Source organism: Chanodichthys erythropterus, chromosome 14 (assembly GCF_024489055.1).
Source record: "Chanodichthys erythropterus isolate Z2021 chromosome 14, ASM2448905v1, whole genome shotgun sequence".
Taxonomy (NCBI): Eukaryota; Metazoa; Chordata; class Actinopteri; order Cypriniformes; family Xenocyprididae; genus Chanodichthys; species Chanodichthys erythropterus.
In genome coordinates this window covers 10679728-10694859 of record NC_090234.1, presented here as the reverse complement: position 1 = coordinate 10694859, position 15132 = coordinate 10679728, and the positions used below count along the sequence as shown (strand labels likewise).

At 37.9% G+C, this 15132-nt stretch overlaps 1 protein-coding gene across 1 annotated transcript; it reads left to right on the top strand.

The window, feature by feature from the left end:
• Positions 1-1065: 1065 nt before the first annotated feature.
• Positions 1066-14259, top strand: LOC137036198 (immunoglobulin superfamily member 2-like). The gene is made up of 11 exons (XM_067410231.1): positions 1066-1134; positions 1554-2001; positions 2294-2710; positions 3150-3554; positions 3863-4246; positions 4394-4768; positions 7069-7452; positions 10064-10465; positions 10554-11351; positions 11518-11901; positions 13206-14259. Exons 1-11 carry the CDS (start codon positions 1066-1068, stop codon positions 13421-13423), a joined length of 4284 nt encoding a protein of 1427 aa, XP_067266332.1. The 3' UTR covers positions 13424-14259.
• Positions 14260-15132: the final 873 nt, after the last annotated feature.

The following is a 15132-nucleotide window of genomic DNA, read 5'->3' as shown; positions in this document are numbered from 1 at the left end:
ATGAACAGAGTAGCACAATGAAGAGTCTTTATTCATAATTCTTAACATTCAGGAGATATCTAAGGAAACATAGGAAAAATACACTGCCCTCCATAAGTTTGGAAACACCCCTGGTAAAGTGTGGTTTTGGACGATATCAGCATAAATCCTTATCATTTTTTTTTTGGTGCAAATACATTACAGTAACTTGACATTTTCATTTTGATTACATAATAATGGCAATAAGTACATGTCAAAGTCAGACATGCCCTTTACCAGCTGTGATGCTGGTTACTGGTTTAAACTTGGCCCAGGTTTGTAAAAGATTTTTGGGTCAGCACACGTTAATAGCTTCAAAAATTAAGTTTAGAATACAATGAACCAATCAGAAACCAGTTTAGGTCAGATAGCTGCTAATGCTGGATATTTTGATGAATCGAAAATTTAAGTTTCTTTCTATGTATAAACTGTTTATGTAATAAAATATGTTTTCGTAGTTTGTGTTGTCCCTTATCAGTGCAAAATTATCACAAATTAAAAAGGATTCATGCCAATATTGTCCAAAACCCCACTTTCTAGGGCATTTCCAAATTTTTGGAGGGCAGTGTAGCAAACCTCTTAAACTATAGATGACACGAACAATGAACAGAAAGAACTGAGGGTTTAAATACCCACAGGGATAATCAACGGAACAAAAACAGGTGCGTAACTCAATCAGAAACCATGGAGACACACTAGCAACAAGAACTCAGGAAAACAGTGACAGGGAATAATAAAAACTAAAACAAAACATGTTTTTACATGGATTTTCAGTCAGTGTATAATATCAATGCTCCATAAAGATTGCTGGTCTGTTACAATGCGCTGTTCACAGATGTGATGACGAAAACGCGAGGGAAATGAAGCAAGTGTGAAGAGCGGCGCGAGACAACAGGAAACCAATATTCAGTACATTTGTTTCCTCCTTTTTGTCTGATGTGTCACAGTCACTTGCGTCAGAGAACTTAGGTGCTCTTGCTGAAATCTGGATTAACTTGTACTGAGGAGGAGATGAGAGAGAAAGCGAAAGGATCGATCAGATTAGGGATGGAGGACTTCTGGTGCAGACTGTGGCACCTGCTGCTGTTGCTGTGTCTCACAGGACTCCTGCAGGGGGTAAGACTGAATTTATAATTTTGTCCCTCTTGGACACTGTGTCTTTGACTACTTCATATTAACATTTAAATGAATCATTTGATACAATGCACTTATTGTGTACATGTTTTTAAACAGAAGTGGTTGATACTCTATATATTCAAACTCTTCTGAATATACACAATAGTTTAGTGCTATTGCTAAAATAAAATCACTCTGCTTAATATTGTCAAATAGATCAATCATATGGGTTCAGTAGACTGGGAACATAGAACATATAGGGCAGAAGTCATACTGAACACATTAAGGATCATAATATGTTGCTTTTTTTGTCATTTTTGGAGCTTGACATCCCTATTCACTTTGTTGTATGGAAAAAAAGCAGTGTGAATGAAGAAAAAAATCACATTTAAAGAGAATCTTACATGTTTGAAACACAGGGGAGAGTAAATGATGACAAAATGCAATTTTTGGGTGAAATATTTAAGATTTGCCTGTCTAATGTCACTCTTCACACAGATCTGTGCCATGGTCAGCGTCAGGTCCAGATCCAGGAAGGTCCTCTGTATCGAGTGCAAGGATATCCTATCTCCATATCCTGTAATGTTAGTGGGTTTAAAGGCCCATCTTCACAGAATTTTGAATTTATGGTCAAGAAATCAAACGTGGAAATAAATATGATCAGTACTGAAAAGGAAAACTTTGCCTACGCAATGTTCTCCAGTAGGGTAAGGGGAAAAGATATTGAGATTGAGAGGTTGTCAGGATCTTCAGTTCTCTTGAGGATCAAAAAATTGCTGGAAGAAGATGCGGGTGAATTATTCTGTCACACCCCAAACACAGATGGTGAATATTTAGGAAGTTATGAAGCAGGAACAACACTTAACGGTAAGATATTTATCTGGATTGATTTGGTGATTATCAGATGATTTGTCCATTTTGAGGTTATTGACATTTCATTGGCAGACCTATAACTACAAAAAATCCATCTCTTAGAATCCATTGACATTTCCATTTGTTCCAATAGATGATCAGCTATAAGCTGAAGTTGTACACATATTTCTTTGAATCACTATTATATCAGCCATCAGTTACTCAATAGATATTGTTATTGGCATTGAAAAACACATATTGGTCAACCACTCGTTATTACTAATGTTTTCAATGCAAAAATCCACAGTGATTAAGGACACCCTGGTGGCATCATACTCTGGCTCTCCCTCCCAGAGCTTGTCTGAAGGTGATCCTCTTCAGCTTGAGTGTCAGGTCTCCAGCCAAACTTATCAGCACACCCATCTGTCGGTCACATGGTTTGTCCACAGTGAAGAGGATGAGAACCCCCGACCAATCATCACTCTGAACAAAGACCTGACTGTAAAGACAGGAGCTGGATTTGAGGATCGCTACCATGCAGGTGTTATCAGCATGGATAAGGTGGAGGACACAACCTACAGACTGAAGATGTCTCAACTGCAGGAGTCAGACCAGGGGAAGTTCTACTGCAAAGCCATTGAGTGGATCCAAGACCCAGACCGTTCCTGGACACAGATCGCCCACAAAACCAGCTCAGCATGTAACGTGGAGGTCAAACAAATTGGTGAGATTTATATTTTGTAAAACAAGAGGTTCACAAATGGTTTTGCTTCAGGACCCAGATGTTATACCTAGAGATTCAACAGAGTTTAGAGGACAAAAGTAACAAAAAATGCCCTTAAAATGTTGATTAAAATACATTTTTATTCACATTTATCTACACATTTTTCTAATATAGGATAATGGCATGTCACACAGCAGGTCTAGCTTCTACCAAATGACAGATTTATGCCATTATACTGTAGAATTTGTTTGGATGCAGAATTTTTGACATGAACAGCAGAAGATAGAACAGACCTGTGACCTACTGTCAGTTCAGGAGCACTGATATTAAGTATATAAGTTATATCTGGTGCAATGACTGTGTGGGTACGACTGCAGTCATAAAACAGGATATTGTGTAAGAGAACCTTGTTCATCTCATGCTATTTCTTGTGTTTCAGAAGTGGCCCCTGATGTAGGTTCGTTCACTGTCTATATGAAGGCCTTGAAGGGGCCACTACTGGTGGGAGATGCACTGGATATCCAATGCAGTGTGAAGGCACAGCATCTTCCTGGTCATTTATTTTCGGTGACTTGGCTGAAGAACCAGAAGAACGTGGCTCAGATCGGATCTTCTGGGATGCTCACTGTGTTTGACAGTTACAAAGAGAGAGAGAATGCAGCGGAGATGAGAGCAGTGAAAATCAGTCACACGGACTACCTGCTGACCATCCGTTCGGCTACGACTGAAGACCAGGGCCAATACCAGTGTGAAGTGTGGCAGGAGAACATGAATGATGATGGCACCTTCAGAAAAATACAAAAACAACTGTCCGGTCCAGAGACTGTGAGCATCACGGCCAAAGGTAAATAATGCTACAGTATTTCTCCTCTACAGTCAAGTGGACTTTATTGTGTTGCTGTGCAGTTGCTGAGGTGTTCTGGTCATTGCCAAGATAAAAAAATTTACATTTTCATTTTGTAAAGGGGATATATATATATATGGTGAATTCAGTGTGACTGGGACACTTTTTGCCATTGAAATGACTGGGGAAAAGTGTCCCAATCAACCTGAATTCACCCTAATTTTATTTATAAAAAATATGAAAACACACAGGTAAAAATAAAAACAATATGTTATTGACACTGCCTGTTTATTTGCCTGTCTGGTCAGAGAGTGATCTGACGGTGGTCATGGTGATGAAGGATGCGGTGACTGAGGGAGATACACTACAGGTCACCTGCTCGGTGTCGGGATTCAAAGGTCCTTTATCAGTGTCATGGCAACACAAGAAAGACTCAGGGGATTCCTTCAGTGATGTCATTAGTCTGACCCATGAGGGAGTGATGAAAGATATTGGGACAAGGTATCAGAGCAGACATGTTCAAACACTCCATTCTCCAGCTGGAAACTTTACCCTGGAGATTGGTGCATCTACGACATCTGACAGTGGCGAATACAGGTGCGTTGTGTCTGAATGGACCGTACAGAGCAATGGCGAGATGACGAAAGCCAACACCCAGTCTCAGCAAAAAGCCATTTCAGTTAATTCTGTTGGTAAGACTGCTATATATTCACACATTATTCCCAGGATCAGGGAAACTGTTTAGATATGCTGACATCAATTCTTTGTCATTACTTATATTTCTACTGCATGATACTGATACCAGAGTATGAATAATCACTGTAGATGTTTCTTTTCAGAATCTCAAATGACGGTGACCTTGAAAAGTCGGACAACAAATGTTAATATAAATTCTTCAGTAGAATTACTATGTACAGTCAAAGGGCCTAAAGTGTCTTTGGGTGTACGCTGGATGTTTCAGCCCCCCAATTCAACTGTACAGAGGAATATTTTATCCATAAGCCACACTGGAGAAATCTCCTGGGGAGCAGATCAGAGAAACTATCAGCTATCCGTTCAGATACAGCCGTCAGCAACAGTTTTTTTGCTCATAGTGCCACGAGCCAGCAAGCAACAAGAAGGACAGTACCAGTGCCAAGTTGATGCCTATCAAAAGGATGTACAGAAAGCCATGAAGAACTCCAACCCATTGGCTGTGACTGTACGAAAACCTGGTAAATACAGCTGTTTATTAAAAATAATTAATTCCTCATCAAACTTTTGAATATACATTAATCTTTATACTCTCATAAACTAGAAAACTAATCCATATGAATCGAGCCGTTTTGATGAACAGATTTAATTTAGGCTTTTACACACATGTAAATTGTTCAGTGAACGTAAGCAGAAGCTCACCCTAACCTGAATAATGCACTAGAACAAACCACTTCCGGAAGCTCAAACGCGCTGCACACACGTTCTTGAAGCATCAAAGTGGTTACAAAGGCAGACTATGGAAGGAAATCTGACAGTATTCTGTCACCAAAAAGATCTTCACTTGTTTTCTGAAAATGAATGAAAGTCAATTAATGACAGAATTTTAATTTTGGGGTGAACTAACCCTTTAAGGCCTATTCCCAAATGCTTACAAATATAAATTGTTCCTTCATATGAATTTCTTTCTATTTTTATGATGTGCAGCAAACTTCTTCAACACAGCTTAAAAGATTCCCAGGATGAATTCCATAAAGTTGGTTGAATGAATGTCCAGAGTGAACAGAGCAGGAATCTAATGGCTTGTTTTCACTGAGCAGTACGGATCAGTTCAGTTCAGTTCAGTTCAGAATGATACGGGACGGTAATCCCTGATCCGGCTTGCATTTCAATCAGCAACAGTACCTTTACTTGATAGGCATGGTGTATGCTTGAATGTAGTGATGGACGTCATTCTTGTGTTAAGATAAAGTGATGGTAAACAACAATGGAGGGCATATAGCAGCTCTGAAGGCTGCAAGGAAAAACAGCAGAAAAATACACATTGTGTTGCAATGGTATTGTGTTGTCATTCCCCTTGTAGCACACAGTTCAGTATTTTAGTACCATTCACAATTTCTGACAATGGAAATGAAAATAATTGAACTGAATCGTACCGCTCAGTTGAAACTAGCCTTAAGAAGCTCAAATATAAGAGTTTAGACTCATATTACATTAGGTGTCAATAACTACTATGTACATACATAAAAATACGTGCATACAAGTTGTTATATTGTACTTATATTCTAAGTATCTGCACATAAATTCACATGTAATCACACTGTTGACCGTACAATAACCATTAAACTACTGTTAAACATACCCCTTCTTCTAACTCTACCTATATCCCAACCTGGTCACATGATGTTTTGTAATGCAAATATACACTTAGTAATAATAATTGACAACATTTACTTACAATTAATTTAGGGTAGGGTTAGATGCATGTAAAGTCTACACCGAACAGGCAAATGAAACCACTATGGTTTAATGGTCAGGAAGGAGATGAAGCAGTGCACTGTGGAGTTCGTAGGACAAGCTGGATGCACACATTATGTCAAAGGCTTAATTTTATATTTTAATTGCACAGTAGTTAAACAAACCTAATATAAAGAGGGGCTGAAATGTTTAACATTTTTGGTCATTACATAATTCCCATACGTCCATTGGTGTTATTTCATAGTTTTAAATAGGTGTCATGATTCTTTTTAATGTTTTCCTTTTCCTTGTGTAATGTATCTGTGCATATATATCTATATGTATATACACATGTAAGAGCATGTAAAATTAGCAATTTTCAAAAAGATCTGCAAATTTACACAGCCCATAGTCTCCCACAGAGGAATCTTTTCTAAAAGAGAAACACTGCTATGTCACAATGTGAAATATTAGCAAAATACCCACCCTAAGGCATACACAAAAAAAATGAAGATGAGGCTTCAGTGAATTGTAGTGTTGTCACCATGTCTTGGAGACGCTGTATGTTTCCATGCGAAAGCTAAACTCCCTTGTTTGGCTTTCCAGAAATGGATGAAATTAGGAAATAGTAAAGATTTATGTGTAATGCTGTTCCTGAGCAGTGCAACCTAAAATTTAGCTTGTGTACAACACATTTTCCAGAGGTCAGCTTCTTGAACCTGGGACTGGATAAGACATATATATGTTTTTTTTAAACTGTATTTTATGTTGACACTTCAGGACATAAAGCTTTTACGGTGAAAAAGACAAGCTAAACATAAGAGATATCAACTGAGAAAGGAGAACTGGAAACTTAACCATGGCTCAGGCAGAACAAACACATGTGACCATATGCCAACATTGTGTGTGTGTGTTTCAAGCATGTAAATTAAATTACAGAACATTTGTATATGTCCTTTCTCAGAGGTGCAAAATATCACACCCCACTGTGCTTTAGAAAGCATTCAGATAACTGTAGATTCAGCAGTTTGTTGAAAATCTTGGTTTTTCTCTCTTCTCCTCACTTTGTAATGTTTACCAACAGAGAGCAAGTTGAGCCTGTCCAAACTCAAGCCTCGTCTGGAAACCACCGCCAACACTGATGCTGTGATTGAATGCTCAGTCCTGACGACAACCACAGATACATCTCGTTTCATGATAACATGGATGATTGGGTCCCAGATGCTCTTAACTATGGACCTAGATGCTGTTGTCAAGTTTGGCCCCGCAGCTGGACCAGAGAAGGACCAGAGAATCCGCATGGAAGTAAGACAGAAGCAGACCTTCCAGTTGACTGTCCGTCAGGTCAGAACATCTGACAGTGGACCGTATCGTTGTGAGGTGGACGAGTGGCTTCAGGATCCTCTTGGTGACTGGTATTCCCTAAAGAAACAGTCTGATACCACAGAGCTTGTTGTCAGAGAGAAAGGTAATAAAACACACATTTACTTCATTGCAATGGCTTTTTCACTGAACTGCAATATTCTTCACAGGAAGACAACTCCACTTGGCCCCCATTGCCCTTAGGGGCAATTTGTTCTGCAGCATGATAGATTTTTTACACCACATACAAGAAAGACAAATACACAACATTAATAGCACATAAAGAATAAAAACTGCCTCTTCCTATTTGAATTAAGCAAATTAATAGCACATGGTACAATGAAAATTTAAATTTGTGTGTCTTAGCTTAAGGACTAACCCTATACATGATACTGTGGGGAGGGACTGAAATGCATCATATGGAGGGTGAGATGTGTCAAATATGAGGTGATGCGCTTTCTTCACCTGAATATCAAACAAATCTGATAACCCAGGCGCACCCAATACTTTACTGCAGTTATTTATGACCTTTGATAGTGCATTCTTTTGTTTGACCTTTAAAATTCAAATCAATTAAACTGTTCAAATCGATTCAATATATGCCTTATAAAGAGCAGTCATCAATGTCCTGCCAATATTAAATTTGGCTAATTTACACAGACAATAGAGTCTCTGTTGGCTCATCTTACAGTATTTGATGCAAAATTTAATTTATTATTGATAATAGTGCCTAGGTACTTATAACTTTCGACCAATTCAATCAAATAATTATCGACAATAGTACATGGGACTCTCAAAACCAATTTGCAAAATACTTATAGGCATGACAGAATGCTATTAACCCTTATTCTCTGAGACCTATTTGTAAGGAAATCTAGTAACCAAGCAGCCATTCTTGCATCCACACCAAAGCTTGTGAACCAACAAGCTTGATTGGATCATGTTAAATGCAGAAGAAAAATCTACAAATAAAAGCCTTGCATGATTACTAATACATTCCAGAAGTTTATACAACATGTCCAGTAAGGTCAGTGTCGCATCCTGAACGCTTCTCCCTGCCCTGTAGGCAAATCACATCAGGTCAAGAAATGGTTTAGCTTTTTCCAATAATACCCCTTTTACAGTTTTCTCAAATACCTTCATTACAAGTGAGGTCAAGGAGACTGGTCTATAATCTGTCATACCTTAGGACAATTATTTTTTGCTACTGGAATAATAATAGACTGTTTCCAAAGTTTTGGTACATACTGAACCAATCAAAAGACCAAGTAAAAATTGGACCCAGTTCCCAAGGGCGTAGATTTTGTTTCAACTTTGGGGGGGTTGAACGTTGGTATGGTTGTATTGTATTGGGGGGGTTGTAACTGATGGATTTGAATATTGGGGGGGTTACACCCCCCCATCCCCCTGCAAACTACGCCCCTGCCAGTTCCACTGCACATTGTTACAGCACCCTACAACTTATTCCATCTGGACCAGGACTAATTTTAAATTTACATTGTTTAAAACGTTTGACTACACTTTCCACATTAAAAGAGACAGATAAACTTCCTTCTTGAGAGTTATTAATCTCTTCTTTCCTTATGCTACCATTATATAATAATAATAATAATAATAATAATAATTCCTTACATTTATATAGCATTTTTCTGGGTACTCAAAGCGCTTTTTACATACGGAAGGGGGAATCTCCTCAACCACCACCAATGTGCAGCATCCACCTGGATGATGCGACGGCAGCCATATTGCGCCAGAACACCCACCACACACCACGATTTATTCTGCTCTTCAAATCTAGCATAAAACGTATTAAAATCCTCAGGAGGGCACTATCTAACTCATAAGCGGTTACTTTCACTCGTTTTCTACATCCATCATGTAGGCCTGTCATTAATTTAAGACTATCCCATACTGAGCCCATAAAATTTGTTCTTAATTTAGTCTCCACTTTTTCCTTATAACTTCTTTTTGCTCTCTTAATTTCTTGTCTAATCAATTTCTGTACATTCATAACAAGCAAATCCCCTTGTTGAAAAGCAGTTCTTTTCTTAATCAACAGGATCCTTAAAATTCGTCATGCACAGAGACCTTGCACACTGAGTCCGATGCGTATTAATGAATCTGTTGCAAAAAGAAAACAAAAAAAACTAAATTAAGTCTTTTTATTCTGCACTTTGTTTGTCATTAATTGCAGCTGTTTTGTGCTGTAGACGACGCGGATCAACTTGTCAGATGGCATTCTGGATTTTTGCGTTCACGTACGGTGGCTCTGAATTGTCAAAACGTCGCTCAAAATGTGTGCCACGAATGCAAAAAATGCAGAAAATCGAACCTTATCCAAATATTTTTATGACGGATGAAAGTTTCGGAGGCAGTGTGTAAACGTGATTGACATAACATGAGGTCGAATTTATTTTTTAATGTGCGAAAGGTTCGTATGCGAATTTCAGACCGTTACTATTTGGATATAGCTAAACAACTTTAGAAGTTAGGAATTGCCATGAAAGTGTTTTGGATTCAGTTATCACATTTTTAACTTAATGCCACCAAAAACATCAAAATGACTTAATTCAGGAATTTAGACATCATAGAATAGATTTATTAAAATCATTGCATGCATGGAATTATGTAAATGATATATTTTTGAATAAATTAAGAAATTCAGACCAAAACAAAAATTCATTATAACCCACTTATTGATGTATTTTATGTTTCAGCCAGTGATTTCAGAATGAATAAAGCTAACAGTCAGCTGAATGTTAAAGAGGGAGAGCAGCTGATGTTGAGTTGTTCAGTGGATGGTATTGGGTCTGATTCTGCACTTCGCTACTCCCTTACCTGGATGTTTAACCGAGATCAGTCCTCCAGTGTGACACTTCTGACCTATAGTTATGATGGCCGTCTGATGTTCAACAGCTATAACTCAGAGCTTGAGGGACGTCTCCACTTCTCCAGCCCAAAAGTGGGTGTTTTTCATCTGGCTATCCATAGAGCCATCCAGGAAGACAGGGGGCGCTACTACTGTCAAGTTCAACCACACCAGCTGGACTGTAAAGGTCATTGGACACCTAAGGCAAGCGACAAGTCAGGTTATACCAATGTTAGTGTTCAGCTAATAGGTGAGTACTCTATGTTTCAATTTAGAGTTAAGAAATCATAAAATTGATTTAGAAGATCATTTATGCCGATTATTTTGTATTAAATCAGAGAACAAACTGCACGTGCACAAGGAGGACCAAAGCCTCAACATCACCAATGTGCAAGAGGGGGTCACCATTGACTGTGTTATTGACTCGCGGTCCAGTGACAAGTCTGTGTTTGAGGTGACTTGGTCCAGGGGTCAGAGAAACGAACTACCGATTATCATCTTCAATGCCAGCCGTGACGGAACCTTACACAGTGCAATTGGGGATAAAGATCTGGTGTTTAGACGCCCAAAGGCCATGCACTACAAGCTGACTGTGCCAAACATCAACCCCACTGATACTGGCCTTTACTATTGTCAGGTTGCTGAATGGATTCAAACAGCTGCAAACAAGTGGAGAAGAATAGGTGAAGACAAGTCTGGAGAGCTATCTGTCCATGTGGAGAACGAGGAAAGCCTAGAACAGGACAGCTTTACCGTGGACAGTACTCACAAGTCTCTTGACATCAAAGAAGGAGAGCAGTTTGAACTTGAATGCTCCTTGAATGTAGAAAAAGAGGATCCTACACGTCACTACGCTCTCAGATGGGTGTTTAATAGCCTGAAAACTTCTAGCGGGACATCTTTATTGTTGTACTCTTATAATGGTCATCTACAGTACCTTACAGAGAACAAGGACAGGTTACGCTTCTCTAGACCTACTTCGAGTATTTTCAATCTGGTTGTGTTAAACTCAGATGCAGATGATAGTGGAAGCTACCAGTGCAGAGTTGATCAGTACCAGCTCGATTGTGAGGGCAAGTGGAAACCAACGACACAAGCCCAATCCGGATTAACTGTCGTCAACGTTCGCAGTATTGGTAATACATCCATTTACATCTTATTCACTTTTCATCTCTTAGTACAGTCTTATTAACAACTTAAAAAAATGAATAACTCAATAACTTACAACACTTGACCTTCTTTAAAGGTGTGTTTTCAGTTTGATTCTTTTTAGATCTGTGATGTTGTGTTTCATTTAAACAGAAAGTAAACTGAGTGTTATGAAGGAGAACAAAATGCTCAACATTACCAATCTTCAGGCCGGGTTCACCGTTGACTGTGTCATTGACTCACAGTCCAGTGATAATTCTGCCTTTGAGGTCACCTGGTTCAAGGTTCAGGAGGAAGGACCACTCGCTATATTCACTGCCAAGCGTGACGGGACCCTACACAGCGCAATTAACGATAAATATCTGGTGTTTGGACGACCACTTGCCACACACTACAAGCTGACTGTGCCACAGATCAACCCCACTGATGTGGGGCAATACTACTGTCAGGTAGAGGAGTGGCTTCCAACTGCTGACAACTGGAAGAAATTTGCTTCGGATAAATCAGGAGAGCTGTCTGTCCATGTTCACACTGAAGGTAACTATCTAGAAACTAACATGTTTTTATACAAAAGGTACTTTAAAGATGCTTTGGGTTTCCCAATTGGGAGTTTGCAAGGGAACTTCTGATTTTGTGGGTTGATGGAAAGGTAATATTTAAATTGAATGTAAAATTAAAATAAATAAATGGGGCAGCACGATTAATCATATTACAGCTGGAATTGGGATATAGCTATAGTGTGATTAAGAAATCAAAGGCTGCAATTTAAAGGTGCCCTAGAACACCTTTTCACAAGATGTAATATAAGTCTAAGGTGTCCCCAGAATGTGTCTTTGAAGTTTCAGCTATTTAGCAGATCCATTTTCTCTCTGGAGAAACGTTCAGTCTTTCCGCTTGCAAATTTATACAGCGAATCCGCCATGGCATATGAGATAAAATGTCATATCAGTTTAAATTGTGATATTTCACAAAATAATTGCAATGTAATTATTTTGGCCAATTCATTCTGCCCTAGACATACATAATGTTAAAATAAAACAAAAATAAAAGACTTTTAAATATTCAGTTTACCTGCATGTCAAATGCCCATTAACTGTCATTATAGAACTGTGAATGTGTCATTTGATTATTGAAATTTTAACTAAAGTACAAATAAATGTACATTTACTATGTGTAAATATTTTACATCTAAGGGGTTTGGCTGAAAAAAAAAAACGTTTGGGAACCCCTACTGTAAGTGATTGAGCCATTTTGATCATTTCCACTAGACTTTAGTCACTATTCTGTCCACATCTCTTCAACCATACAATAACCATGATCTCAGTAGGATCTGGATGAACATCCTTCTCTTTCTTGCAATAACATTTCTATAAACCAGTCAGATTTTAGGGTTAGGTTTATGGACTTATGTCAGTGATTTTTGAGGTAGCTTGTGGCTAGGGTTTGGATTCAGTTTTGGACTGTTTCTGTCAGTTATGTTGATCCAGGGACAACAAAGTTGTTGATGCTGGATCACATCTTGGCAAAATCATGGTTACCTCAACGACACAAACCCTTACCAACTTTAAATGCAAAGTCAGCAACTCCAAGGACATCTTATATACATGGAGAAAGCTATTCGTTAGCATTCCTATTCATCACATCAGATCCCCCGGAAGGACACACATTATGGGCACACACACATTTTGAACCAAAACTTGAACTCTGGAGCTGCAGGAAATGACATCATGACAACCCTAACCCTATTTAAAAAAAAAAGAAAAAAGAAAAAAAAAGCCAATTCAACCATAAATCTAATGTATATCCAAAACAACAATCTAACATTTGATCTGTTTTCTCAGGTGATCCTGAAAAATCGTCAGACCCGTTAGGAGCAACACTGGGAATCACTATTCCTCTGATTTGTTTTCTGGTATTGGTCATAATATTTTTGTTGAAAAGGGAGCACAAGAGGAATTCTGATCTGAAGAAAAAGAAAGCCTGTCTGTGGGCCGAAAACAACCCTCTCACCCCTCTGCCGGAGGTGACTCTTGCTGCAGGGGATCATTTCGAATCCTAACCTGTCTTCCTATGGAAGCTTCTGTTTCTGCCACTAAATAAAAAAATAAAAAAGGTAATTGTGACTTTTTATCTCACAATTCTGACTTTTTCTCATGCAGTTTTGGCTTTATAATTCACAATTCCAAGAAAAAGAATCAGAATTGTGAGATAAAATGTCACAATTACCTTATTTTTTTTATTCCATGGCGGAAACAAGCTTCCATATCTACGACAGTTACAGTATTAATCATACGGGCCTGTGACATACAAAGTATTGTTACTGAGGGTTATCTATTTTAACTCAGCTACAAAGGTTATTTACTTCAGGATAATAACCAGACTGTCTCATTTGTATTATATATTTAATATTACAATAATTCAATAGGCAAAATTTTATACGTGCAATACATAGCCTACATGATATTAAACCAGTTGTTCAGACCCGTAGCTACTACTGAATCAAAATCATGCTAAAGTAAATAAGAATGTATCGAAATGTATTCTTATAAAAAATAATTTATTGATGATAATTTGTTTATATAGCCATGATGGACTTGACAGGCTTGTCTCAGTTCGAGTGTTTGATTTCTAAATGTCTCGAGTTTAGATTTTAGATTCATTCTCTTAACAACTTTCAATTCATTGTTGTCAGCACAAACCATGTTTAATCTCTTTTGCACACATATCTTTTGAAGTCTAGGTTATATTGTATTTGACCTTGTTTAGTTTTGTTCATAGTATTGTTACAGGCCCCGTGCAGAAGGCCATGTTGGCAGATTAGAAAGTCCCTGTTAAAGTAGGAAAAATTGAGGGGACAGGTGTGTGGGTGTGTGTGTGTGTGTGTGTTGCACGTAATCCCCAGCCTTTGTTTATTCAATTACTTTTTTTCACATTGTAATCCAATGAAGCTTTATCAATAAAGTATATTTCTTTTTTTCTTATTAATGCACAATGTCATTTTCTTTCTCTATATTATCAAAACAATGCACATTTCACCTTTACATTTTTTCCCCACAAAAGAAAAACATACATTTGAGTTTTTTCACTTCTTTAAATCTACTCAGACAATTTATATAAAATCAAGGCCTAAGAACCTGATAAATATATGTAAACCATACAATTTTACCTTCTATTTACTGATTTTATAATCAGATCTGCAATCATGTCACATTAACATTAATTTAGTAGGAAATAGAACTGCATTACATTCATTTGCACTAGAATGTGTTTGAAACATTGTCTGGAGAATTGCATTGATATTTAGGCTATGATACAAATGAACTCTAATTAACCAAACACAAATATAATATGAATAACCAAATAAAGAACATAATAACCTAGCTGGTAACTGGAGCCTGTATGAATCAAATTAAATGCATTTCACAGCCTCCACAAAATGGCGGACGATCCACACATTTTCAATATCTTCACAAATCGGAACAACTGCATATCTTTGCAACATGAACATACACATAGGAAGTAAATGACTAATGTGCATATTGTTTTGTTGTTGTGAAAGTCATACCTGTTAAAACAGGAAAAATTGAGGAGACAGAAGCAAACGTGTGTGTGTCGCACATAATCCCCAGCAAGAGTGAGGGCGCCGGCGCACACTGCCACAAAAGAGTCCCGATCTCCCTCAGCAATAGACAAGGATTTACACTTGACAGTTTTCAGCTTCCCGTTATATTTAACATAATATAAGCAAAATGAAAAACAGTAAACTTT